The 27,278-nt window shown below is 42.0% G+C and overlaps 1 protein-coding gene across 7 annotated transcripts in view; it reads right to left on the reverse strand.

Annotated features, from left to right (window-relative positions):
* Positions 1-104: 104 nt before the first annotated feature.
* Positions 105-27,278, reverse strand: part of POLK (DNA polymerase kappa) — an 85,902-nt gene continuing 58,728 nt past the window's right edge. For 6 of the 7 annotated variants that reach the window (XM_075591404.1, XM_075591413.1, XM_075591442.1 and 3 more), the window contains 6 exons: positions 27,118-27,150; positions 22,831-22,927; positions 20,000-20,171; positions 17,337-18,299; positions 4,154-4,205; positions 105-976 (listed from right to left, as the gene is read on the reverse strand). In XM_075591404.1, coding sequence (XP_075447519.1) covers positions 892-976; positions 4,154-4,205; positions 17,337-18,299; positions 20,000-20,171; positions 22,831-22,927; positions 27,118-27,150 — 1,402 coding nt within the window. In that variant the 3' untranslated portion in view covers positions 105-891. The remainder of the gene's footprint in view (positions 977-4,153; positions 4,206-17,336; positions 18,300-19,999; positions 20,172-22,830; positions 22,928-27,117; positions 27,151-27,278) is intronic. The other variant, XM_075591451.1, reaches the window with a different exon arrangement.

Here is a 27,278-nt window from a genome sequence, read left to right on the forward strand (position 1 = left end):
CTTTTTTTTAAAGTAGGCCGGAGTATCAGGAACCGGCTACCTAAAACTCTAATTCACTATGGAGGCCTAAGAGCATAGTAACAACATGAACACAACGCAACACATCTTTACTAACTGTTTATTGTATAAACTTTTTTTTTAAATAGAAGTACCATGTACAGATATTTTTCCAAACGTTATATATGTGGTGAATAAAATCATCACATGTCCCATATATTATTACCAATTAATGGTTGCATTTATTTCTTCATATTCATTAACTACAAGTATAAATATTATACATACACTTAATTAAGCTTAAAGCATTCCTAAAGACAAACATATACAGTACAGTATCTAGGGCCATATTTGCTATGCAGTTTTGCCATGAGACACCTTAAAGCCTAGGTGCTCTCTATGGCTTGGTACCACGTAATAAATATTAGCAATAGTGCTGTTTGCAATTACCGTGCACCAGTATATACAAACTTCAGTTTTACTTCCAGGTTAAAAAAGATTATAAATACTATATCAAAATTGTTCTTATGTAACTCTGCATAGATATAACTTTCAAACCTTTTCTTCAGGTGCCCTTCAGTTATTCTGAAAAGGAAACTTAACGCCTTGAAAACGTATATACATTTATACGCAACAATGACAGTCATGTTGGTCCGATATAAGGTATCACCGCTTGCAAGGAATGTACTGTACTCTTCTCGAAGACAAACAAGTTCATGATCATTCTGCATAACTCTCAAAGCTTCATTTACTATTTCACCCTGTTGTACCATAACTACTATTTATTTTCTAAACAAAGATCTGGGTTTCCATACAAACATATCATTTTATGCTCCCAAAATATTGAGAAAATATTTTGCCCCAAAAAATATTCATGACGGTTTAAAATAAAGACTATTTAAAAAATCTATCAATGGTGTTTGCAGAGCTGTTTGGCTTGGGTTTCTTGGACGCTGGATTCTGATTCATCACTCCCGGTCTGCGAGGTAAAAGAACAAGGAAAGTCAGTTACATTCTATGGAGTAAACTTACGTAGACAGTACCTAGCAGGCTCAGTTAAACTATAATGAGAACATGAGACATAATAACCAAGCCATGCAAAGCCTCTGAGTAACCTTAGGAAACATTCATCTGAATAGGACTTAGGATATCTTATGGCAGTGGTGCGCAAACTGGGGGGCGGGAGATTTTTTTTGGGGGGGGTACGGGCAGTTGCAGAGGTCCCGCGCTCTCCCCCCCAGGCATTTAAATTAAATAAAAAGAACGATTCCTGCGCTCCTACCAATTAGGCTAAAATAAAATAATAATCTCATGAAAAAGGGTCATTTTGTTAAACCCTTTGGCCAAAGCATTTATAAGCCTGCATGCCACGACAAGGCATACCCGTATGCAGGGACCTACACTGAATATATGTAATAATTGTCCCATGGACTGGGGAAGAAATGTGTGAAAGCATAAGCTTATGTGAGTAGTGAAAAGTTCAGTCCGCGCTCTGGCTCTTTAAACTTGGAGTGTTGGTCCCTCTCAGTTCTCTTGCTGCTTCTGTGTTTATGAGGTATCTCCCCCACCTCCAAATGTGGTCTCCACCGGAACCCCGATTAGTGTAATTCATTACTGGATTAAATGCACTAACAGGGAGGTCTTCCTATTGTGGCCAGCCCCTATCAGTATATGAGCCTGATTGGCCATGCAGCCATTAGGTATTAACCAATGACGCACAGAATTAGACCTATAAAGGACCCCTAAACAGGTGTCCCAGATATCGCCTGAAGAAGTTTACTTTGTTAAACGAAACGCGTCGCGACTGTTGTGGCTGGCGGTTTTACTACCCACCACCAGCACACACTCAATCAAGTGTACCGTTCCTGCTTATTTCCGATCGTTTCTATGCTATCAAAAACGGACAGGCATCCTAAGGACACCTATTGAAGGCCCCGGTTCCTGCACATGTGTGCTACACTCTGCACCACGCTACCACACGTGGAGGACAGGAGAGTGAACAGAGACAGCCCCAGCGCGCGGGTCTGATCTCTCAGAACTGAGATTACCCTTCATATTTCCTATGTGATGCCCTACTCCTGTGATAGACACCAGAATCGGGGATTATTAAAGAAATTTTATATGTAAGTTACTAATTTTATTATTTGTTGCTAATACATTATCTATCTCTCATCTTGGTGCGCTTTTGTGTTTTTTCTTGTTTTTATGTGAGTAGTGCAATTAAAATCTGGCCAAAGCCAGTAACATAGTTACCTTACTGTGGAGGTAAACGGTGGGTGCACAAATTCCCTGGGGTGAATCTAATAAAACTTGCACATAATTCTGTCAGCCTTTTACACTCACCTACTCTTCAATAGAGGGTGATGTGCAGACTGACCCTGGGGTGTATTATACCTGCACTAACAGGAAAATTGGTAGGGGCTCAGTAACTGCTATGTAAAGCAGATGAGCCAATAAACCTACCCCTATGACGTTTCAGAGATACTAAATTTAAAATGCCCTTAGGGAGTATGCAGCAAGGAAAAGGATTGCCTAATATTTGTGAGAAACTGTACATAATACCGCGCTCCTCCCTATAGAAGTTTGCTGCAGGTAAAAAGATAGGCCTTACATATAGAAAAGCAAAAAGAACGATTCCTGCGCTCCTACCAATTAGGCTAAAATAAAAAATAATCTCATGAAGGGTTATTTTGTTAAACCCTTTGGCCAAAGCCTGTCTAGGGAGGGGCGTGCAAACTTTTTTGCGGTGCCCCCCCCCTGCCTAACCTTCTCCGTTGGCCGCCCCCCTTCTTACTACGCACGTCACATGATGTCGCGTTGCCATGGTTACGTGTGTTGAAGCCGGCTGAATCATGTTAAGTAGAGGTTGAAGAGGCCTCACGCGGTAATGCCTGAGGGGGAGAGCGTGGGACCTCTGCCACCACCCGCGCCCCCTCTGGGGTCGCGCCCCCCCGTTTGCGCACCGCTGGTCTAGAGTATAGTGCTTTATTTCACCCATGGATAGTTCCAGTAATATGGCTGCTGGGGGGCAGAGCCGGTGGGACGTTGTTTAGGACTTTGGAGATAGGTGAACACCACTGGAATAAGAGCCCTGTAAATCCTAGTTCTACAGAATATCTGCATGACTGATGTCTGATGTGTAAAGCTTTTAGCCAATGCTGAATTCCAGAAAAAATATGTTTACGGTACGAGGTGTGTTAGTTTCCAGGGCTTTTGTGGTGCTCAAGCACTTCTTTACATGTAACAGGCTTGGGTGTTCTGCTAGCTTAAGGGTGGTGAACATAATGATACTGTATTTGGATTGTGTAAGTGTGATAGTGAATGAAGTATTTATACAAGTTCATATTCACTTGACTTCATTCAATTTATTTAAATGCATTTTTTTATTTTTTTAGCATTCGGACAGAAATTCTTGTAACATGAGAAAATAACATTGAACCGTTGAAAGAATTATAAATCGGCAGGTTCTGTTAAAAAACAAAAACAAAAAGAACCCCTGCATTATTTGTCTACAGTAGGTTTATATTAGGAATATTATCGTTAGTGTGGCATGAACATTGTTAGCCCCACAAACTCTACGATGTCTTCAACACTCGGGTACAAGCACTCAAAGGGCTAAAGTACTAATTGCACACTTCCCAGGCCCTTCCTCAAACATCTCCAACAATACCCAAATGGGGGCCTAATAACCGAGTGACCATCAAGTCACGGTGCCCTAATACAAAGTGACTTGATGGAAATCTTGTCACAACCTTTCTACAGTATGATGAATTCTGCAGAACTTCAGGTTGGTGGCAGCCCTAGATTCAGATCCTATCATTATGAATCCCTGTCATTAGGCAGCGTGCTCTTCCCCAGGATACTCATCAAGTGTCTGCAATGAGGGAGCCCATTAATAGTGAAGGACACACAGTATATTCCATACCCAAGCAAGCCATGAATGAATGCGCACATATGAAGTTCTACTGCGCCACAGGGCTCACATTGCAGTGCAATAACTTGCGGATCTTTCTGAAAGAGAAAGGGATAATCTCCTCTTCTATTGTTGACCATCATTTTGCGTGGAGAGGATATTCAATGCTCCTTTGTACAGTACAGTACATGGCAGAGAATATATAAAAAGCAAAGCTGTGCATTTTACCAATGTTGCTCTTACCTTTTCGTCCGCACTGTGGTATTAATACTCTGATGCCCTCTTCCCATGCTCCCTGGTGGATGAAACAAAGATACTGTAATCTTGTTTTAATCAATGAATGCTCAATTCTGCTTTTGCCCCTTATTTCACCCCATGTGCCTCATGCACAGTTGCAACATGGATGGCTCATATTGACCTGTATCCAATATACAGTACGAGAGCCACCTTAACCCTTGCTCTCAAAGATGTAAGCTCCAATCATAACATATTGAATCAGGGTCATACAATTATCGCACCTGTTGCCTCACTAAACCTCTCAAAATAGATATTTAGAATGTTTCATTCATCCACAAGTAATAGAGCCGGTACATTTAAAACTTAATTACATAATAGAGTATTTTTGTGTTTTCTTTGCTAACCTAACATTTATTTTTTTTCAATTAAAGTTAATCGTGGTACCCAACTTTTAGCAGGTCAGAGGATGCGTCCCTTACTGATCTCTGTCACAAAGTATCAGCTTCCAATTTGCCAATGATGGCATACACGAGGCACACCACAAGCACAACAACCTTATATTTTAATGCAAAAAAGTGTATGGGCCAATCAGAATGTTAAACTGATTGAGAAGCTCCCAATATTATTCTACGAGGAGTGCGATAGTGGTATGACAATATGCTGCTTGCTTGACAACATGTGAATTTAGGTCCCAAGAAAGACATGGATTCTTAACGCATTTACAGTTTGAAATGTACCTTGCCAAGTTTGCAGATCTCTATGTAAATAATGTTTCGTGTGTTATGGGATCTGAAACATAGGATACACCTGGAGCCATTTAAGGAGATGTATCCATGCAAAGTTTTTTTTGTGTTGTTGGTGCAACTGCTTCATTTCTTTCTCATGTAATAATCTTGGTTGCACAGTTTCTTAAAGCTGAAGCAGGACTCACCGTCTCCGGTGCCACGGTCGAAGAAGCAAAAGTCTGTGGCACCACAGACGGTGTCTGCCGCGATCTCACTGCAAGGGGTCCATGCTTCCAAATGGGATCACGAGCATCATTAATCCTCCGGTGTCGTGATCCCTGCATCATGTGACTGCGGGTGGCAGCCAGGGTTGCCAGGTGTCCAGTATTGAATCGGACTGTCCTGTATTTGGACACTGTCCAGTATAAAATTAGAGGTCATACTGGACATATGTGTCTGGAATTACCTCTCTGGACGTAGGGATCTGACCTGCTTGGGGGTGGGGGGTGCAAGATTTCCCTGCACAGTGAGAGAGCAGGGCTGTTGCTGGTCGGCTGGGAAGCTACCTCTATCCTGATTGGCAACATTACCCAGCAGCAGCCAATGAGGAGGAGGTGTCGGGAGCATGGGGGTGACGCCAAGGAGAGGAGGAAACAGCATTGAGCGGAGAGAGGTGCGTGCGTGCGTGTATCTCAAGCGTGTGGCACCTTTCACCATTGTGTCCAGTATTTTTAAAGAAGCCACCTAGCAACCCTAGTGGCACGACCCCGGAGGCAGGAAGGTTAGCTACATCTGGAGCAACTTTTAAAGCATTGAGGTTTCCCACTACCTCAGCCCTGGTCAATTTTCTGGTGCAAATAAAAGAGAAAGAAGTAGAGCAAATGTGGGTGTAAAATACATGCAATCTTTACCATCAAATGTCATTGCCCTACTAGGAAGCACCCTTAAAAGCTTTATTACAGTGAAAGGTGTGCATCTTTTTTCGCGAAACATCGACAAGAAGCAGTCACCTCTGTACTAGCTGTAAACTCCTGAGAGATTACTTAGATTTATAATGCAGAGCTTTGCTGTGTAGCCTAATAGCAGAAAAAAAATATAGAATGCAACTAAAAACAAATGTTCACAATTCAAGAAGCGTATGTATGGCTGCCAGAGTTTGTATATTATAATTAGAGAAGGGTCAGAAATCTTGATCCCAAGTCATCAGACTAAGGCCGGGGCCATGGTACAAAATACAGCGCTGAGCCAGGAAACTTACCTCCTGCATCCGGCATGTGTGGGGCTTTGGTAGACGCTTCCGCACGCTTCCGCACGCTTCTGCAGGCGTGCGGAGGCGTGTGGAATTGCAGCCGACAGATCATTTAATTTTTCGCGCTGAGGGATGCGGAGGGCCGGTCATGGCAAAAGCCAATGGCACTCCGTGACGTCGGCGCCGTGACGCGCTAGCCCCGCCTCGCCTCCCACCCGCCTCACAAGCGCGCTCGCCGACGCTCATGCCAGGACAAAAAAAAAGCTCCTGCTTGAACAGGAGAGCATGGGCGTCAGCGCGGCTCAGTGCTGTATTTTGTACCATGTCCCCGGCCTTAAGTGACACATGTAGGACTTTAAAGACCAGAATGAACTCTGATTTGAACAGTTAGGTATACATGCTGTATTCCCAGAGGGCTCAAAACATGAATCTGTACTATATGATGTTACAATTTAGTGGTGTGCGTTATTCCTCTTTTCTTATGATACGCAGCTGGCATGAAGAAAATACAAAGCTAAAATAATATTTCTCCTGTATAACACGCCCCTAACCACTTTGAATCCATTATGGGTCTTAATGATCTCTAACAAAGCTTCTACTTACCAGCATCCCCGCAGTTCTGATAATAAAAACCCATTCTACATGAATAATCGTGTATTTGAACCACTTTCTCAATCCGTTAATAACCACTCTAAGAATAAGTGAGCTAATAACATACATTAAATAATTAAGCCAATAAATAGCCGCATTTGCAGAAATGACATTTTAAACAAACCAGTGGTGCAGTAAATGCATGTCTGTGAGTCACAGGGCAGGGAGTGTGCGGGCCCTGCAATCTCACTGAAGGAAAACCAATTACCTTCAGTAAGCACTTGTTCAAAAGAAGATTACTGTAGATACAAATGGTGACTGTGCTTGTCCATTAAACCGCTATGCTGCCAGAGGGAACAAGAACACAATGCTTTGCAGGCTCCTCTGGCAGTGAAAAACTAACTGATCATTATGTAAAACATTGTCAGAGGTCTTATTTACGCCATGCTTTTTTTCTACATGCAATAAAAATAAATAAAAGTAATGGTCACTCACTGCTCTCCTTAATCCTTATTATATTATATTGACTTCAATATTCTTGGGACTGTTTATGTTCTACTCGGAAATGACCACAAACAGACTTGCAGAAGAGATGGCAGCAAAAGGACTTTTAAGGCATTACTGCCCCATATTGTACTGTGGCTGCGATGCATACGACGCCGGAACAAATTAATGTAGACCAATGAAGGCGTACATAGTGCGCATGATCAAGTGCTACGGTGCAACAGATAAGAGGAGACAACTGAAATTGTTATTGCAGCGCGCCGGCCGCGTCACGTGAGCGGTTCAGCCAATGAGGGAAAACCGCTCACCTGACGTCACGGTCACGCATCCAGCAAGTAGTGCATGTTTCGTGAGCGTGACGTCACAGCCTCGCCTCCCAATTCGTGGGATTGTGTGTGTGGGATTGTGTATGTGTGATTGTGTGTGTGTGGAGGAGGGGGGATTATGTGTGGGATTGTGTTATTGTGTGTGTGTGATTGTGTGTGTGTGAGATCAGGCCCGCCAACAGAAATCATGGGGCCCAGGACAAATGAAAGGAGCAGCCCCCCGCCAACCCATAGCGCATCTATCGCGGAAATATTTTTTTAGCGCATAACTTTTACATAACCCCCCAATACATTAAAAAAACCACACCCCAACCCCCCAATACATCTACAAATATACCCCATTCCCCCCCAATACATATAAAATAAAATACACCCCCAATACATATAAAAATCAGGCTTACCTTGGGTATTATCTCAGGTCGGGCCGGTGGCTGCAGGGGGGCAGGGGAGCAGAGGAGCAGAGGCGGTGTGCCAGTGGCTGCAGGGGGAGGGGTCGGTGCAGTGGCGGGGGCCCGGCAGCTGGCGGGACTGCGGGGGGGGTGGTGGTGGGGGCCCGGCAGCTGGCGGGACTGTGGGGGGCCGGCGGCTGGCGTAACTGCGGGGGGCCGGTGGTGGCGGGACTGCGGGGGGTCGGTGGCAGGGGCCCGGCTGCAGGTCACAGCAGTTGCTGCCGGCTCTGCCCCGCTGCAGGCACCTCTCAGTCCCACAATTGCTGCTCGTGTGTGCGACGGGCCTCCATCTCGCGCCGGAAGCTTAGCCCAGCTGACTTCCGGCGCTGCCGAGAGACCCGGCACCGGATGCAGCGTTTTATTATTGGTGGTGTATTTTTATATGTATTGGGGGGGGGGGGGGTGTATTTTTATATGTATTGGGGGGGATGGGGGTGTATTTTTATATGTATTGGGGGGTTGGGGGTGTATTTTTATATGTATTGGGGGGGGGGTGTATTTTTATATGTATTGGGGGGTTGGGGGTGTATTTTTATATGTATTGGGGGGGGGGGGTGTATTTTTATATGTATTGGGGGGGATGGGGGTGTATTTTTATATGTATTGGGGGGTTGGGGGTGTATTTTTATATGTATTGGGGGGGGGGTGTATTTTTATATGTATTGGGGGGTTGGGGGTGTATTTTTATATGTATTGGGGGGGGGGTGTATTTTTATATGTATTGGGGGGTTGGGGGTGTATTTTTATATGTATTGGGGGGGGGGGGGGTGTATTTTTATATGTATTGGGGGGTTGGGGGTGTATTTTTATATGTATTGGGGGTTGGGGTGTATTTTTATATGTATTGGGGGTTGGGGGTGTATTTTTATATGTATTGGGGGGGGGGGTGTATTTTTATATGTATTGGGGGGTTGGGGGTGTATTTTTATATGTATTGGGGGTTGGGGTGTATTTTTATATGTATTGGGGGTTGGGGGTGTATTTTTATATGTATTGGGGGTTGGGGGTGTATTTTTATATGTATTGGGGGGTTGGGGGTGTATTTTTATATGTATTGGGGGGTTGGGGTGTATTTGTATATGTATTGGGGGGATGGGGGTGTATTTTTATATGTATTGGGAGGGTGGGGGTGTATTTTTATATGTATTGGGGGTTGGGGGTGTATTTTTATATGTATTGGGGGTTGGGGGTGTATTTTTATATGTATTGGGGGTGTATTTTTATATGTATTGGGGGTGTATTTTTATATGTATTGGGGGGGTTGGGGGTGTATTTTTATATGTATTGGGGGGTTGGGGGTGTATTTTTATATGTATTGGGGGGTTGGGGGTGTATTTTTATATGTATTGGGGGGTTGGGGGTGTATTTTTATATGTATTGGGGGGTTGGGGGTGTATTTTTGTATGTATTGGGGGGTTAAGTAAAAGTTGTGCGCTAAAATTTGTTTTTCCGTGGTAGGTGCGCTATGGGGGGGGGGGATGCTCCTTTCATTTGTCCTGGGCTCCATGATTTCTGTTGGCGGCTCTGATTGTGTGTGTGTGTGTGTGTGTGTGTGTGTCTGTCTGTCAAGTGAAACACACTATATGAACAACTTTAAAATAGTAAATTCTCCCGTAATTTAAAGTAAAAGTACTGTAAATTCAGCATACAAACAGAAATTACAACTCCTCTCCATTTCAGCCTTCCCCCTGCTCTTTTCCCCGCCCTTCTGCCTTCCGTCACTCCCTTTGTAGCTAGAGACGTCTCCCAAACTCAAATTACAACTTTCGCTTGGTCTACGGAGACGGGAGACGTCATCCGTAGCTGTAGCCGGCACTATAAGCGCAGCCTAAGAGTTAAATGATTTTTTTTTTAAACTTATATGATGATTTGTTATTGAAAATGCGTAAGATACCAATTACAATTTAAGCTCCCTGTGTATGTGACACCACACACCTAGTGAAGCAGCTTCATAAGCTCCACCAATCGGCGCTAGGCTAACCACTTCTCAAACTCTCACACACAGTAACTTCACTGTGATAGATTGTAGAAGGGAACAATCATCTGAAGCAAAAGGGAAAAACAATTGTTGTTATGTAAAACACATGGAGACACACATTGTTTTCAGGTACATTATGGTAGGGTAAGTGATTATATACTGTATACAAAGAGTGTAAGTGGCCCAGGCTGGAACTGAATCAGCAATCTTAAGCATTCAAGACCAAAATCTTTACCAACATGTTCCAGTAAACAGGTTTGTGTTATAATGAGACAAATTAATATACAAGTATTAATACACAGTCACAATTTGACTCCTGGCAGTGGTGTCACTTTATTTTAAAAATACTGTATTGTGGCGAAATATGTGACAATGCACGGGCAAATGCAACCTGGGCATGTAATCAAGACCTCGGCACTCCTCACTTTACTGATGTTAAACTACATTATAGGCTAAAGCTGCAAATTTCCAGGCATTACTGAAATCCCTGCTCTCTGATTGGTTAAAATTCCGGGCATTATTCATTCAGTAATGCCCGGAATTTTTTCAGCTTGAAATGTGTTTATTTCAATCTGTATGTTTCCAGCCAATCAGCTTTTCTTTTTGGTCAGAGACAGGGTAGGGGATTGGTCCATAGTTAGGAACAGCTCTGAGAAAGGGCAGGGGATTGGTCCGTAGGAAGACGCAGGCAGTGACTCCTCCCCCTCTATCCGGAACAGAGCCGACAGATTCAGTGAGGAGGGAGATAAGAATGTGTGCACTGTAGCTGCAAAGCAAGTGAGTGTCTCTCTGCAGTTTGTTTGTGGCTACAGTTTCTATGTGTGTGTTTGTCAGTCAGTGTGTCTGCAGCAGTGTGTGTGTCAGCAGCAGCAGCAGCTGTAGCAGTGTGTGAGTGTGTCAGTAGCAGTGTTTGTGTATGTGTCAGTGTGTCAGCAGCAGCAGCGTTTGTGTGTTTGTATGTGTCAGTGTGTCAGCAGCAGCAGCAGCAGCAGCAGCAGCAGCAGCAGCAGCAGCAATGTGAGTGTGTGTCAGTGTGTCAGCAGCAGCAGTGTTTGTATGTGTCAGTAGCAGCAGCAGTGTCTGTGTGTCAGCAGAAGCAGTGTGTCAGTGTCAGCAGCAGCAGTGTTTGTGTGTGAGTGTGTGTCAGTAGCAGTGTTTGTGTGTGTGTGTTAGTGTGTCAGCAGCAGCAGTGTTTGTATGTGTGTGTGTGTCAGTGTGGCAGCAGCAGCAGTGTTTGTGTGTGTTTGTGTCAGTGTCAGCAGCAGTGTGTGTGTGTCAGTAGCAGCAGCAGTGTTTGTGTGTTTGTATGTGTCAGTGTGTAGGCAGCAGCAGCAATGTGTGTGTGTCAGTGTGTCATTGTGTCAGCAGCAGCAGTGTTTGTGTGTTTGTATGTGTCAGTGTGTCAGCAGCAGCAGCAGTGTTTGTGTGTGTCAGTAGCAGTGTTTGTGCGTGTGTGTCAGTGTGGCAGCAGCAGCAGCAGCAGCAGCGTTTGTGTGTGTTTGTGTCAGTGTCAGCAGCAGCAGCAGTGTGTGTGTGTGTCAGTGTCATTGTGTCAGCAGCAGCAGTGTTTGTGTGTTTGTATGTGTCAGTGTGTCAGAAGAAGTAGCACTGTTTGTGTCAGTGTCAGCAGCAGCAGTGTTTATGTGTTTGTATGGGTCAATAGCAGCAGCAGCGTGTATGTGTCAGTGTCAGTGTGTCAGCAGCAGCAGTGTTTGTGTCAGTGTGTCAGCAGCAGCAGCGTGTCAGCAGCAGTGTTTGTATGTGTCAGTAGCAGTATGAGTGTGTCAGTGTAGCAGCAGTGTTTGTGTCAGTGTCAGCAGCAGCAGCGTTTGTGGTGTGTGTGTGTGTGTGTGTGGTGTGCTGTATGTATGTGTAGCAGCAGAGTTTGTATGTAGAAGCAGTTTGTTATGTGTAGTCCTGTTGTGTGTAGAACTGCTGTGTGTGTGTGTGTATCAGTAGCAGCGTTTGTGTGTGTGTGTGTGTGTGGTGTGCTGTTGTGTTTTATGGGTGTAACAGCAGCAGCAGAGTTTGCGTGTAGCAGCAGTTTGTGTGTGTGTACACCTGCTGTGTTTGTGTGTAGAGCTGTGTTGTGTTGTGTGTGTGTGTGTACACAGAGGGGCGGCAGTGTGTGGATATAGAGAGCTGCAGTGTAAGTGTTTATAGAGGTGCTTTAATGTATTTACCATTTTATTTTAATAAAAAAATCTATATAACTATACAAAAATATCTATTAAAAAGCCTATAATAGTAATAATCCCCTCAGAACAGGGCATTATTGGCCAGTAATGCCCTGTTCTTCGGGGATTATTACTTAAGTATATACCGATGCTTCACCTGGTGAAGGAACCAATGTGGCCTTAGAAACTTGAGCATTAAAACATTAATTCGCCTGCTTACTGTGTTCCAATAAAATACTGCAGCGTCTATAAAAGTTGTCTTGTCCAGACTGGTGTCTTTTTCCACTGAACCTTTGTCTGTTTGTCCTGGGCACAGTGCCTATTTCTTTCTCTGTGAGTGTCCCAGTTCTACTGCTCACTCACTGGTTGTTTGCCAAAGAATCCCTTATGTGACAGAGAAACATACAACTACGCTGTAAGTGCCCTACTGCACAAGAGGGGTTGAGAATGAACTTTGGATTTCTTGTTTCAGAAAAGAGTGGGTAATGTGGCATTGATTATAGCAGCATGTGAAGAGAGTGATAAAACAAAAGCAGCTAACAACATTTTGTGATGGAGCATAACCCCGACGAATGATTAGCTGTACTCTCTGTGAGCTATCAAAGGACAAATGTTTTTAAAAATTTAGCCAAATGCTACATCTGTTTCAGTGACACTGATGTAAACAGTTAATCTGCTGCCCATTTCAATTAATAAGCCCTTTCGTAATTACACCAGTGGAAGGCAATACAGGATTTTTACAAAGAAACCGGGATTTATTAAGAGTGAATGCATCTGCAAAGCTTTGTATTAAAATTGGGACGATCCATTTGATTTACAACGCAGATCCATAGGTTATTATTATTGTAGGGAGTATATGAATGAGGTATTCATAATGTGGTTATGTTTGTTATAACATAGTAATGTTGGTAGATAATAAGGGTGGATTCTACATCACAGTATTGGAAGTAGTTCCCTTGCTCAATCATTCCTCCCCCTCCACCCCCCATATTTTTAACATTGGTGGGAAGTAGGGGTATCCGGAGCTGAACCGCATTCATTTCAGCTCTGGGGACCCCCTGATTCATGAGACTTCCCGGGGAGGGTGCCGCCGGGAGCATCCCCTCCAGGGGAAACAAAATAGCGTTTAAACTTTACACAGGCCAATAGGAAGCCACAACTTCCTCTGTCGCAGCTTCCTATTGGCCCGCGGGACGCAGGGATTTAAATATCAGGATGGAACCGGCGGCACCTTCCCCATCAACTCTCTTGGTAACCAGGGGGTTCTCAGAGTCAAAATTAATGGTGTTCAGCTCAGAGGACCCTCACTTCCCATTTGAATAAAAAGGGGTGCTAAGGGAAAATGTACCCCTTGCGCAGGATAATTCTCTAGGTACAGTAACAACTACCAAATACGAAGAAGCTACTCAGCCAGTCACCAATATTCTTACTCCTTTCCCCTTTTAAGCATTTATTTTGCCTTTTGGCCCTCTTTAGACAGCCCAAATATGGACGTGTCTCTTATATTGGCTTCTGTTAATTATGTTAATTATGACATCATTAATAATAATAATAATAATAATCATTAACAATTACACATCACCACTAACAATAATACACCTTTTTTTTTGGCGAACATGTAAATGCAAAGTTCCTGCCAGGATCTGCCCCTGAATATTTCCAATTTCTCTCACTTTGGGTGCTGAGAGAGAGGATGGGGCAGAATGAGCATCAAAAAAGCAACTACTTCCTATCAGCCCTGGGAGAGACAACAAAGTGCTGGTCCATTCACTCTTAATTTAGGACAAAAACCCCACCCCATCAAACATACTGACTAAATTTCTGCGCTTCAGAAACTGTTTCACCCTTAAGTAATAACACCGTGCAATGAAATGCACATACCGTATCGTACTCTATTCCCAAGTAAAATTACTAAGATGATTCGCTTTTTCCTATAAATATATTTTGTCATTTATTCAGTTCCTGTTTGCTCGACTAAATCAGTGATGGGAAACTTTTGGCTGCCTTGACTGTGTACATTTTTGCTGTTTATTTTGTACTGAAATTTAATGATGGCATTTTGAGTTGTAGCTCGAGCAGCACATGTTGCCTCTGAGGGAGTGTTAGGCCTCGTCCATAGTGCAAGATACGGAGCGAGCTACATAGCTCACGCTACAAACAAACGTGGGAATCTCCAAAGCGCATGGCCATAGTGAGCACGAGCTTGCACATGTACATGAGATACGAGGATACCAAAGCAGAGGAGACAAACTTGTTAGCTACTGCAGCGAAACAGCCTGGTCATGTGAGCGGCTAACAGCCAATGAAAATTAAGTAAGCTATTCTGCCTGGATACTGTTCAAATGACTTTTTGTCAGTTGAGTTGTGCTTGCTGTGAGAATATGGACAACTCAACTATTGAAAATTTGATTTCTGAGGTTTACAAACGGGAACCTTTAATTAATACCATGACAGAAATATCAATGATAATTTATGGAGAGAAATTTCTGATGTATTGTCCATAACTTGTGTAGCCAGGTTCCCCCTCTGATGTGTGCCCCTCCCCCCCTCCTTGTGGTGTACCTCCGCACGGTTGGGAGAGTTGCAGCCAGTTGTCGGGGGCGTGCACGCTTGCAGGAGCCTGTGGTGGGAGGAGGCTGGTGTGCGCAGGGGGTGCTGCCATCTTGAGAGACCTTGCACATGCGCAGTTGAGTGGCGGCGGCCATCCTAGGTTGCGCATGAGCAGTGGAAAAGCCCGCGAACGCTAGCCAATCAGGGAAGGCTCTTGGAAGGGACTACAAGTCCCCATGAGCCTTAGAAGTGCCCCACCTGACGCCAGGGAGCCAATAGGAGCTGGGGAAGTGCTGCAGGCAGGATAAGGAAGTGTGTCACAGGGAACATGCAGGCAGAGTGTGACAGGGAGAGGTAGGGGACAGAGGGTCCATGCAGAGAGGCAAGTAGCCTCTGCACTAGGCAGCAAATACCCCCCCTAGGCCCAAGATAGGCCCTGAGTCAACTCTAGCTTGTGGCTGCTACAGGGACAGGCCCTAGCATAGGGAACGGATCCCTGTAGTATCTAGATATAATTAGGGACACAGCAGACACTGAACTCCTTGAAGAGAGGTTTCGGATCAGGCCTCATTGAAGAGACTACAGAGACATTGTCTTGGTGGGATCAGCCTGATGACGTGGGTGTATGAGAGAGGATCGGCGGATCCTTTGTGAAATCTCATCAGACCGGGTGCTGCAGTGCCCGGCAGGTAAAGGTCAACAAGTGCACCAACATACTGGTATATACCCAGGCACTGATCACGCCTATAAGGATGGGTTCTTTGGGGACACTGTGGGACTAGTGACCAAGGGACTTAACATACTGTGGTATTATTGGGGACTCTGTGTGAGGTACACAATATTCTGGACACGGTGTGGAACACGGTGGTGGGTATCATTTCGGGGAAGTAAGCCCTGCGAGGCATGTGGTAGTTGTGCCATATATCTTATCCATAAGGGAGAGTAATCCTGTGACATAACAATTGCCAATACAGATAAGGTGTCGTTATTTTATACTGTGTGTGTGTTATTATTGTGTCCTGTGAGGGGCTGCTTCCGCTCTGCTGGGATCCCTCACAGGTGGAGGCGATGCATCAGAGTAAGTACACACCCCAGGCTCTCCGTGGCAGAGGCTCAGGCTCCTGGAGCCGACAGGTATAAAAGCAGCAATTGGTAGTTTCCTGTGTTCTAGGGGAAACAGGGCTACACTTATCTATATAATTAAAAAAAAAATTGTAGTGTACAATGCATCACATTTATATATATATAAAAATATATATAACAAGACATGTTTTCATGCATGACATAGTGTACAGTATGTATATGTTTGCAGAATACTTCTGTAAATTGCATGGCATCATGCATTTTATTATTTGCTAAAGGCGTGTTCTCATGCATGACAAAGGTTATGTGTATGTTTGTAGAATACAGGTAGTCCTCGCTATTCAACCTTTCACACTACAACGAATGGCATATCCAACGCTTTAAAATGCCACCCTATCGGCCGTTTTTCAATGCTGGAATGCGTTATCTGACACCTGAATGCGTTATCCGACACTCACCGCCACTGATTAACATGGGAGTCACTTTACAACGGTTTCAATATCCAACGCTACTTCCAGAACGGATTCCGTTGAATAACCGAGGACTGCCTGTATTTATGTAAATTGCATGGCATTAAGCATTTTATTATTTGCTAAAGGCGTGTTCTCATACATGACACTTCCTTGACACGCCCCCCCCCATTATGACATCGCCCACCCTCTCGCTCGCTTCCCAACAACCTACAGTCCACACATCGCCAGAGAGGAAAGCTCGCACGAGGCAAGTAGCACTGGAGCGCTCTCGCTTGCTTTCACCATGCAAAGCCTAAAGCTCCAGGCCTGGCTCATTTTTAGTTTCAATTAAAATACAAGGAACAGTTAATGTTAATAAATAGCACGCTGCAATGGTCTGAGACACATGCTGGCATGATATTGTCGATACAGTGTTTCTGTATGTATGGTTACGCCCCTCAGCTGAAATATTTAAATATTATAAATCTTAAAAGTTTACATCTGCTTAAGATTTTTTTTTAAAGTAAATGTTGTCATTTAGGCTACACAGAACAGAGAATAAAAGGGAGGGGACCGAAAAAGCAGGTGTTGAAGGACCTACAGAGATGTCTTGAATAGGTCTTTTTGGGCATACTTTCTAAATTATTAAACAGCACAGACATTAAAGATATAAAAGATTAAAAGGAGAAGCCACCAATTTTCTGTTTTTTGAAACGCATTAATTTCAGCTCAAGGGACCCTCTGGCTCCCAAAGTACTTAAAGGGGAAGGTGTTACCATTACTGTGCCCTTCAGGGCAAACAAAATGGAGGTTTAAACGGGTCAATAGGAATCCGTGACATCATCCTTCGTGGCTTCCTATTGGCCCTCATTACGCGGGGATTTAAACCTCCATGAAGTGCCGGTACGAACCTAGGGAATGCAGGGGGGTCCCCGGAGCCTAAATTAATGTAGTTAAGCTCCGGACAACGTGCTTCCTGTACATGTAAAAAGAAAGGGGGGGGTGGAGGGGCCGAGGAAACGGCTGCTTTAATTCATATGAAGATGTGTTTGTAAATGTTTGTTTAAACATGACTTCACTTTACACCAAATATTGAAGTACTCACCAGCATGTTGGAGAGTTGGAGCACTCTTACTTGGGCCAACTACTTCCTCCGTCAACTCTTGTATAATTCCTTTATTCAGGCAAACATCTACATGTCTATTAAATATTGCAAGGTCAATAGTATCTTGCTTGGAATTACAGACTGGGCAAATGAAAGTGGGGTTTTCCAGTAGCCCAGATGAACATGGTTGGGTTGGTCCTTTTTGATCACCATGCTGTTTAGACTCCACTTGACGTCCTACTAACATATGTTCTGAGGGCACCACATGGTCACGTGCGCTTTTTAGATCAGCATCATTCATGGTACAATGATTGTGGTCCACACGTGTGCCTTGCTCAAAGTCCTGCAATTTACCCACTGTGTTTTCTTCATTATTGCTAACACAGTCATCTATTATATTAAATGGTCTTACACCCACCAGCGTGTTCATTAGATTATTTTTACAGACATCAACATTTTCATGGTCTGATATATGTCCTTCATTTTCAACGCCTTTATTTCTCAGCATGGGGGCCTCTTTACATGAGTTTGATAGTTCCAAGACACTGGAGAGTGGTGTCCTGCTCAGACATTTGTCAATATGTTTATTAAATCCTTCCAGATCCCAAGTGTTTTGTTTGTGAAAACAAATTGGACATGTAAGATCTGGGTTCTGGCTCAGATTTTCAAAAACTGATATTTCCTTTGCTTCATCAGAAGTGGGTGGCGATGTCACATTCTGCGTGGTGTTGGTGAATCCAATGCTGTGTGTGGAGTGCTCTTGTGTGTTCAGTTGTCTGGCTGCCCGCTTCTGATTGAAGAAACTCTCTCTGTGAGGCACGGGGGCCTGTGTGACCTGATCCAGCTTCTCTGGCTTTTCTGCAGATGAAGTGCTCGCTGATTTACCCATCCGTAGGAAATTGATGATGCTTTTCTGGTGATGTTTTTTTTCTTCTTCGTTTAGAAATCCTGAAACCCGCACACCTACAAATATATAGTATATAACACATGTGAAAAAAAAAAGATTATTAGGTATGTGTATAATCTTATCAACTAATATATTAGATTTATTTATTACGGCTGGAGGAGTGGCTTAGGCCAAGATCCTCGGAGGTCCGGTGACATGCTAATAATAAATGATATGCAAAAACAACTGCGGTTGTATCTCTCATTAAGCATTACGCCATGTTAAGTTAGCACTGCCTTTCGTTCGCTTCAAACAATGTGGTATAACGCAGTTCTTACCTAAAGGTGGCCTAACTCCCTTCCAGACCCTGAAATATTGGTTCTGAGAGGGGGAAAGGGAGAGAAAGAGAGAGAACGAGCGGTGGAGAGGGAGGGAAAGAGGGAGAACGAGTGGTGGAGGGGGAGAGGGAGGGAAAGAGGGAGAATGGTGGGAGATGGGGTGGGTGAGAGGGACGAGGAGAATTTTTGTAAAGTACCCAGTGACTTGTATAACTCCCAAATACTCCTTCATACAATACGGGGATACCTGTGGACAAAACTCAACACACCTGAGATACATGGGAAATATGCTAGCTAAAGTAATTTGAATATTGTCTAAATTGGCATAGTTCCCAAGTATTTGAGGTATCCATCCAATATTTCAGTCTGAATGGGAGTAACGCCACCTTTAGATATGACCCAACTAACATCAGGTTAAAATCCATGTGCCAACGATAACGGACCTCCTGTGGATATGTGTTGTCAGAAGGACCACCTCTTTTGCATAGCAAACATGGATTTTCTACTTAACACAATGCCCTTTCCGGATAAAAATGTGAATTAGCCTGACTTTACTTAGCTTTGAAGACGCATGTTAACGTGCGTTTAGCGTCTCGTTATGTAAATACTGGACCTCTGTGGATCATGTGAGTAAAGACACCGACTCTGAAAACAATGTCACTGCCTTTGAAGTAGGGAAACCCGGTTCCAATCCCAATGTAAGTTCTATGTGACCTTGGGCAAGTCACTTTATGATGGCATGGAAATATTTTTATATATATATATATATATATATATATATATATATATATATATATATATATATATATATATATATATATATATACAGTGTTCGACAAATCTATACATTTGCTCGCCCCGGGCAGCACAAGTTTGGTACTAGGTGGCGAGTAGTTTTTTTTGTGTGGCGAGTAGATTTTTTGGTGATTTGTCAACCACTGTATATATATATATATTTTTTTTTAATTATTACATTATTTGTTTCAGTACACAATACATATTTAAGTATTTATAAATGATACACTTCATGTTTGGTGTTTAAAACCGCTTAATGCTCCTATTGGGAAGAAGAAATGTATATATTCTAAAAAAAATTAATGAAAAAAAAAAGGACGAGTCTCATAACTTTTTAAGCACAAATGAAGTAGTTGTACCAAATCCATCTGGATAGAGTATAAACCGTGGCCTAACAAATATGTGCCAAAAAGAAGAATTTCTGATGGATAGAATACTACATCACAGGCTCCCCTGTCTGGCACTAATCCAGCCTGTTTAATAGTTTAACATTAGTGGATTAAAAAAAATATATATATGTATATATATCTTTTTCTTTTTTTTTTTTTTAAAGAAACTGCTTTATTTCATAGTAAAAACGCTAATGTTTTTGACCTACATCCATCAAGAAGAATGAGAGCATTATTATTACGGTTAGGATTTACCCATAAGTCTTAGTTGCAGCAGTTCTGGCGATGTAAATTCAATCTCAGCCTTCAGAATTTCTTTAGCAACAGCAAATATTTCCTCTTCTGTGGAAACTGCAGACATTACAGTTGAAGCTCTTGTCTTTACTTCAAATTTAACATTTTTCAGCTTAAGGGTCACGGTTTTGCCCTAGATAAGCAAAAACAGCTGTCAACCTTCCGGTGCAAAAGCTCTTGGCTTTTGTATCACAGGTCACAGGCACAGTAAATAATGACACTGTGGGTTCCACCCAATGACTGGTAACTGTCATCATTTTGAGCAAATGTATTGTTATTTTTGCTAATCTTCAGAAAATGCCTAGAAAAATAGCATTTTGGTGGGTAATGAATCAAAGACACCAAGAAGGAAATATCCGTGGTAAAAATAAAAGAATGAATGTATATATATATATATATATATATATATATATATATATATATATATATATATATATATATATATATATATATATATATATATAGAGGTATCAGTACCATGTTAGCCGAGCTTCAATAATCAAAAAATAAATAGATGATACCGTTCTGTGGCTAACGATATATATATATAATCAAATGTAAATATACTGTATGCTCATTTGCATGTCTTATATGTATATATATGTACATTGGAAAATAGAAACTATTCTTATGTCCTAATGGGACCCTCTATCTTAATAGACAAACAAAAGGGAAGAGTTATAATGCAGAGGGGCAAGATGGTGAGAAGACACAAACTTAACTGAAGGTTAAGACAAAAGGATATATGCCACATTGTTGGAAAATTAACACCACATATCCATCTGAACCAGGGTTTCCAAATCACTTTGGTACACCTGGCCCTACGAGGTGATACTCCATACCACTGTGACTTCTGGGACTCGGGTTCATTTGGGACCGAAAATGTTTCGGCTTTCAAGATATCGCTAATTAACCTAATTCTAATTGTCACTAAGAAAACTTGTTTAGGTATATACTGTATTACCTTGCAATTCTGGCTTATTAAGTGTGCACTGCAGACCTGTGCTTGGGGAGCCCTGAATGAACTAAAACTAGGGGCAACAATGGTAGATATAAGAATGATGCAAGTACTGTATACTGTAGAAGCAGATTATTTGACGCATCTGGAAAGAAATAGATGGTGATGTGTGAAGTTCTGTTGCCGTTTTGGTGGTACAGAAATATACAAGGTAAGTAAATGCTGATAAACAGGAGATAATATATACAGATGCAGCCACGAGAATTAGAACTCTTGCCTTGGAAATTCTGGGGCAGTCTCACAGTAAATGCCTCAATATTGCTGCAACATTTCTGTGAGATTCTTAATGGCCTATAGGATTAACACACCGGGGGATCCCTGCAGTCCTATTCAAACTGAATGGGACTGCAGGGACCCTTGTTGTGTTAATTTGATGGGCCATTAAGAATCTCACAGAAATGTTGCAGCAATGTTGAGGCATTTACTGGGAGACTGCCCCAGAATTTCCAAGACAAGAGTTCTAATTCTCGTGGCTGCATCTGTATACACCGACATAGTGACACAGAACAGTTCTGGGAAAAGGCGCTTGATTATAAATTAATTTTATATTATATATATATATATAATGTGATAAAAAATCACTGGCACTCCAATAGAAATTCAATAATGAATAGGTGCATGTCCCATATAAATAATAAAAGTATACATTACCGCATAGCAGCAAAAAGGGAGACAGCACTCAGGTGAATGAAAATAAATGTATTAAATACAGCACATAACTCCAACGTTTCGATCCCACAAGGGGATCTTCCTCAGGGTGGTGCATCATTATATTTGCATTCAATGACTGAATTATATTTCACTGACAAATGTTCTCCTTTATGCCTGCTAAGCAGTATAATATGCAGTTATTCAAAGCCAGTGTACTTGTTTAGATTTGGTTGTAATGTATCACAATCAGAACACTAAAGGAAGTACAAGTTGTTAAGAGCAATAAGAAGCTCACACAGATTTTAATTTGTTACAAAGTTTTGCTAAAAGAAAGATCACCAAATATAACAGGCCTAAGGCGACAAGGCCATGTAAGGGTTATATTATGAAGGCACTGCTGTTTAAAACTTTCTGTATTTATTTACTTGAAAAACTCTTGAAATACGTATGTGGTATTTAAACAACCCAATAACAATTCATGCAGAAATCAAAGTACAGTACTATCTTTGCTATGTGAGACGCGGCATATTTGTTTACTCATATGTTATCATAGTAAATAGTTAAATAAAATACAACACTCTAGTTTAGAAGTATTTAATAAATTACAATTTGGAGTGGTGTTTATAAAACAAACAATAAATATATGTTATTATACTGTATAACCATGTTCATTTATGCTTTCTGCATATACATTATTAGATAATAACTCTTTGCACTGTAATGCCTATTCTGAGAAACGTACATAGTTGGACCTGTATAAATAAAAAAATGTACATATCCAATCATTAAATATATTAATTTTACCATCTAAAGATTAGCTGCCTCATGTCCTAAGATATATATATATATATATATATATATATATATATATATATATATATATATATATATATATATATATATATATATATATATATATATATATATATATTATATGTGTGTAGTGATTTTACCATTTCATTGTTAATTTAAGATACCAGTAGGCAATACGTTTTATTTTATTTACAACAGAAAGTCTCATATGTGACACTAATAAAAGGGCGTATGTACTAAGGCTTGCTCTTCAGTCAAACGAGCTAGCCGTGGTCACAGGCACGGAAAGGTCGCTTCATACAGTACTTACCTTTAGTCCTTTCTTACAAAGATCCTCAGCCAGATCCTTGCAAAGTTCCCGGCACAAACTGTACTGCTCATCCGCTGCACTTATCTCACTGAAGGTCCTGAAAGTGTAAGGTGTGTAAGCATTTTGCTTTAGTCCTATTAGGTGGGTGCGGCAAAGAATCGGGAGCGCAAATCAATCCAGGCGTATAAAAAAATAAATCATAAAATAGAAATATAAAGCAACACAGTAAATATAAATATATATATATTTATATATATATGTATATATATATATATATGTATATGTGCGTTAAGAGAAAGAGCGGACCCCGCATCCACAGGATAAAATAAAAGTAACTAAATACCGACTATAAATAAGTACTATATACCTAGTCAATGGTGCTATAAGGGCCAAATTATGTAATATGGAGGAAAGAAAAAAGAAAGCCCCAAATAATAGCACTCTAGTATACCAAATCAATATGCAAATACAAATTTATTGAATGAACTGTCACAGAACAAAAGGTCTAAAAGAAAGCAAAGAATAATTAAAAGCAGGCATAGATCCCCTGTGCGTATGGCTTGACAATAATCCTCTAATAATGAATTTAAAGATGGACAAAACGTCCCAATTGAAAAAGTGTGTACCCTTGAGTATATAAGACAAGGGGAGTGTATATGCTACAGTGAAAAGGCTGTAATGACAGAGGAGTGGCAATAACCAAGTAATCAAATCGTATCAAAGCTCATTCCTATAAAATCTTATATAATAATCTCTAGGAGTAGAGTACATCAATCAGTACAGTGTAAGAGCAATGTATATGAAACTAGGAAAAGCACACTCCAAATAGCTGCATACCCTAAATCACATGCCACATAATCATGAAACACACATATAATCTGTAGAGGAAGCAAGGAGCAATAGCTCAAAACATAGTTACGTGTCCCTGAGGGGGGGACAAACCAGGGGATCCTGCCTACAGCACCCACTCCTACGCGTTTCGGCCAGATGCCTTCAACTGGGAGTGGTGATTTGTATTTGCATATTGATTTGGTATACTAGAGTGCTATTATTTGGGGCTTTCTTTTTTCTTTCCTCATATATGTATATGTGCAGTGATGATTAATTAATAAGAAAAGTACTCACATGGTGTGTGGGTGTTTGAAGCAGTGTGGTTATTAGGAGTGACCAACTCAATGCTGAATCCAGAAACCTAAGTACTGGTGTTCGTAAGCTTAGAGCAATAACAGGCGTTGGGACCACCCAGGTATCTTCTCCAAAAAATCCTCCAGCCACTGGATAGTCCTCCTGGCATCTGTATGGCTCCACCCTACTTTGGAGATTTTTTGGAGAAGATTCTGGCTGAGATTAGGTCCAAACTTCCCCGGTACCATCACCTGTTCCCTGTATACGGCCATCGCAGCAGAACCATCAGTGGAGGAAGGAGTGCTGTTTCCTTTTCCAGATTCTGACCTTGGGTGGTCCCAACACCTGTTATTGCTCTAAGCTTACGAACACCAGTACTTAGGTGTCCGGATTCAGAATTGAGTTGGTCACTCCTAATAACCACACTGCTTCAAATACTCATACACCATGTGAGTACTTTTCTTATTAATTAATCATCACTGCACATAATATATATATATATATACTGTGTTGCACTCTATTTGTATTTTATCTTTTTATATAGGCCGGGATTGATTTGCTCTCCCGATTCTTTGCTGCAACCATCTCCTTGGACTTGGATTGAGTCCAACATCTGGAGCAGCACTCTTTTCAAGGAAGTGTATAAATTTAAATTATTTTTGCTTTTTTCACACTTGTGGTCTCGCCTCACTAGTGAATGATATTTGCGCTTGACCCCTCTTTTTTTGTTTGTGCCTTCTATTAGGTGAATGCTAGACTATTTAGACTGTTTCTGCTGAGATTTTCTCACTGCCAGGGAAGCTACGGGATCCGGACCGAATACGAAGGCTGGCTACATCTGTACATACAGTATACGCCAAGCTACACGGAAAAGGAATCCCTAACTTTATACACTGTGTTTTAGTACCAGTATTGGAATGCCACAGATTTCAGTACTGGGATTGGTACTCTAGTATGTTCTTATCAGTAACATTATAGGTGGTTTGGAAGGAAAAGAACGCATTTAATTGAATGCACTAAAGTTTATTTGCTAGGTACGTTGTCTAAAAGTATGTTGTAAAGCTGCTTTATTATGCAAATAATATGCAAAGCAGTTTGACCATGAATGTAACAAAAATGTTGCTTTTCTTCTCAGCATCAGATTACAGAAGAACGTATAACTTTAACATGGAAAGCTGGTGGCAGAAAACATTCGGTCTAGGACGTTTGGCCGCAGCCAAAATGCTGCTGGCGTTCTGCCGCTGGGACACTTTAGCGCTGGGACATTTTGCCACAATGTCCACTCCTACGCACGACTGCCGTCCGCCACGACAGGCCAGGTCTGCTGCGCCCGACCCAAAAACTGCATGTTTAAATCTCCCGCGTAGGACAACAACACTGCCATCTTTAATTGTCCCGTGGTCGGAGCGGCCGTGCCATCTTTAATTGTCCCGTGGTCGGAGCGGCCGTGCCATCTTTAATTGTCCCGTGGTCGGAGCGGCCGTGCCATCTTTAATTGTCCCGTGGTCGGAGCGGCCTGTCTAGGCAGTGTAGTGGTCCCGCGTAGGACATTACACATGCAATTGTCGGTGTGGCAGACCTGGCTTGTTGGGTCCAGTGCATGGAGGACAGTGGGCAGTCAGGCGCAAGAGCGGATATCGCGGCAGTGTCCTGTGGCGATGTGTCCAGGTGGGCGGAATGCGGCGGCGTTTTGGCCACGGCCAAACGTACCATTCTGGAAAAGATTAGCCACTAGAAACATAGCAGCTGCCTGTCATACTGCCAACAGCTCACGCCCCTGCCATTAGTGGTTCATAGGTGTCCCAATAGCATCAAAAACAACTAAACGAGGGACAGGACGTCAATGTAAAACACAAGTATGAAGCTAGTCAGAGCATAAAATGCCTTTTTGTAAATCAGATATTTTAACAAAAAAGTGCTTTTTAAAGTCAAATAGAATGGGTAGTTGTTCGAAGTCACTAGCTTGCCCACAGTTCTTTTTATCACCCTGCTGGAGAAAACCGGTCATTCTGCAGAAAGCATGCTCCTAAACCGCAGTTGCAACCATTGTGCCTTTATATTTCCCAACATGCAACAGAGGGCATTAAACAGTTTCGTATTTTTAATCCGTCTTGAAAAAGCGTCTCAGATTATTCAGACCCTTCATACCAGTATTACGCTGGAAAACGCATTCGCTTTAAAATCGAAAATGACAGTGGCCCCTTTTGTCTTGACGTGTGTTTGTAGGAACTCAGAACAAATGAAATTACAATTTTGTGCTGCTCCAGATAAAAGCAGAACATATAGGAATCAGTAGGCACACTCCGGTATCTGAAATGTCTCTGCTTCTTTAATATAGTCATGACTTGGGCATTCATAAAAAAAAAAACGGAAACAAGGTGATTGATAATAAATCCCAATGCACGTCTGCCGTTCTGACACTATCAGAGACCTAAATAACATCACAAATGTGGCTGTCTCCTGATGAGAATAGGAGTCGTAAAAATAGGGGTTTGGTGTTACAAGGGTTAAAATGAAATCATTATTATAATTATAAATATTCACATGTGGGTGCTTGTATTGCTAGGGGATTGCCTACGACTCTTGAATCCAGACGTAAAGATAAATATGCGTTTGCCCAAAAGGTATTTAAAGGGGCATGAGCAGTGGGGATGTTCGCAATGAGGAAGACACCTAGAGTGTGGGTCAAAACGTTTGATATATAATGTGGATCATAAACTTTGCTTTGTGCTTCACTTATCTTTGAGTATTGCTGCCTTTATAATTTTTAATCTGTTCAACTGATGAGGAAAATAAGGATACCTGAACCATTTCATTTTACATTTCATTCCCTGGAAGACCTGTAGTTTACAGGTAGTCCTCACTATCCAACGTTTCCCTTTGCAACGAATGGCATATCCAACGCTTTACAATCCAACCCTATGGGCCGTTTTGACGCCGGAATGCGTTATCCAACGCTCACCGCCACTGATTAACATGGGAGTCACTTTACAACGGTTTCACTATCCAACGCTACTTCCAGAACGGATTCCGTTGGATAACCGAGGACTGCCTGTATTTATGTATTGTATTGAGGATAACATTTTAGGTGTCGTCTTTCATGGGCAGATAATCTGGCAATCATATATAAAAAAAATGGGGGTGGGATACAATGTAACATACCTTTCCGTGCTCATGCTTTTTCTTTCTCCATCTCTGGGAAGAGAAAATAAATGAATAGGGATTTCCATCCATCTTTAAATTAAAACCCCAGATGAAGTGCTCTCTCTCTCTCTTTATTAGGATCACAGCTGTTTACTGTTTTAAGAATAAAAATAAAATGC

Source organism: Ascaphus truei, chromosome 1 (assembly GCF_040206685.1).
Source record: "Ascaphus truei isolate aAscTru1 chromosome 1, aAscTru1.hap1, whole genome shotgun sequence".
Classification (NCBI taxonomy): domain Eukaryota; kingdom Metazoa; phylum Chordata; class Amphibia; order Anura; family Ascaphidae; genus Ascaphus; species Ascaphus truei.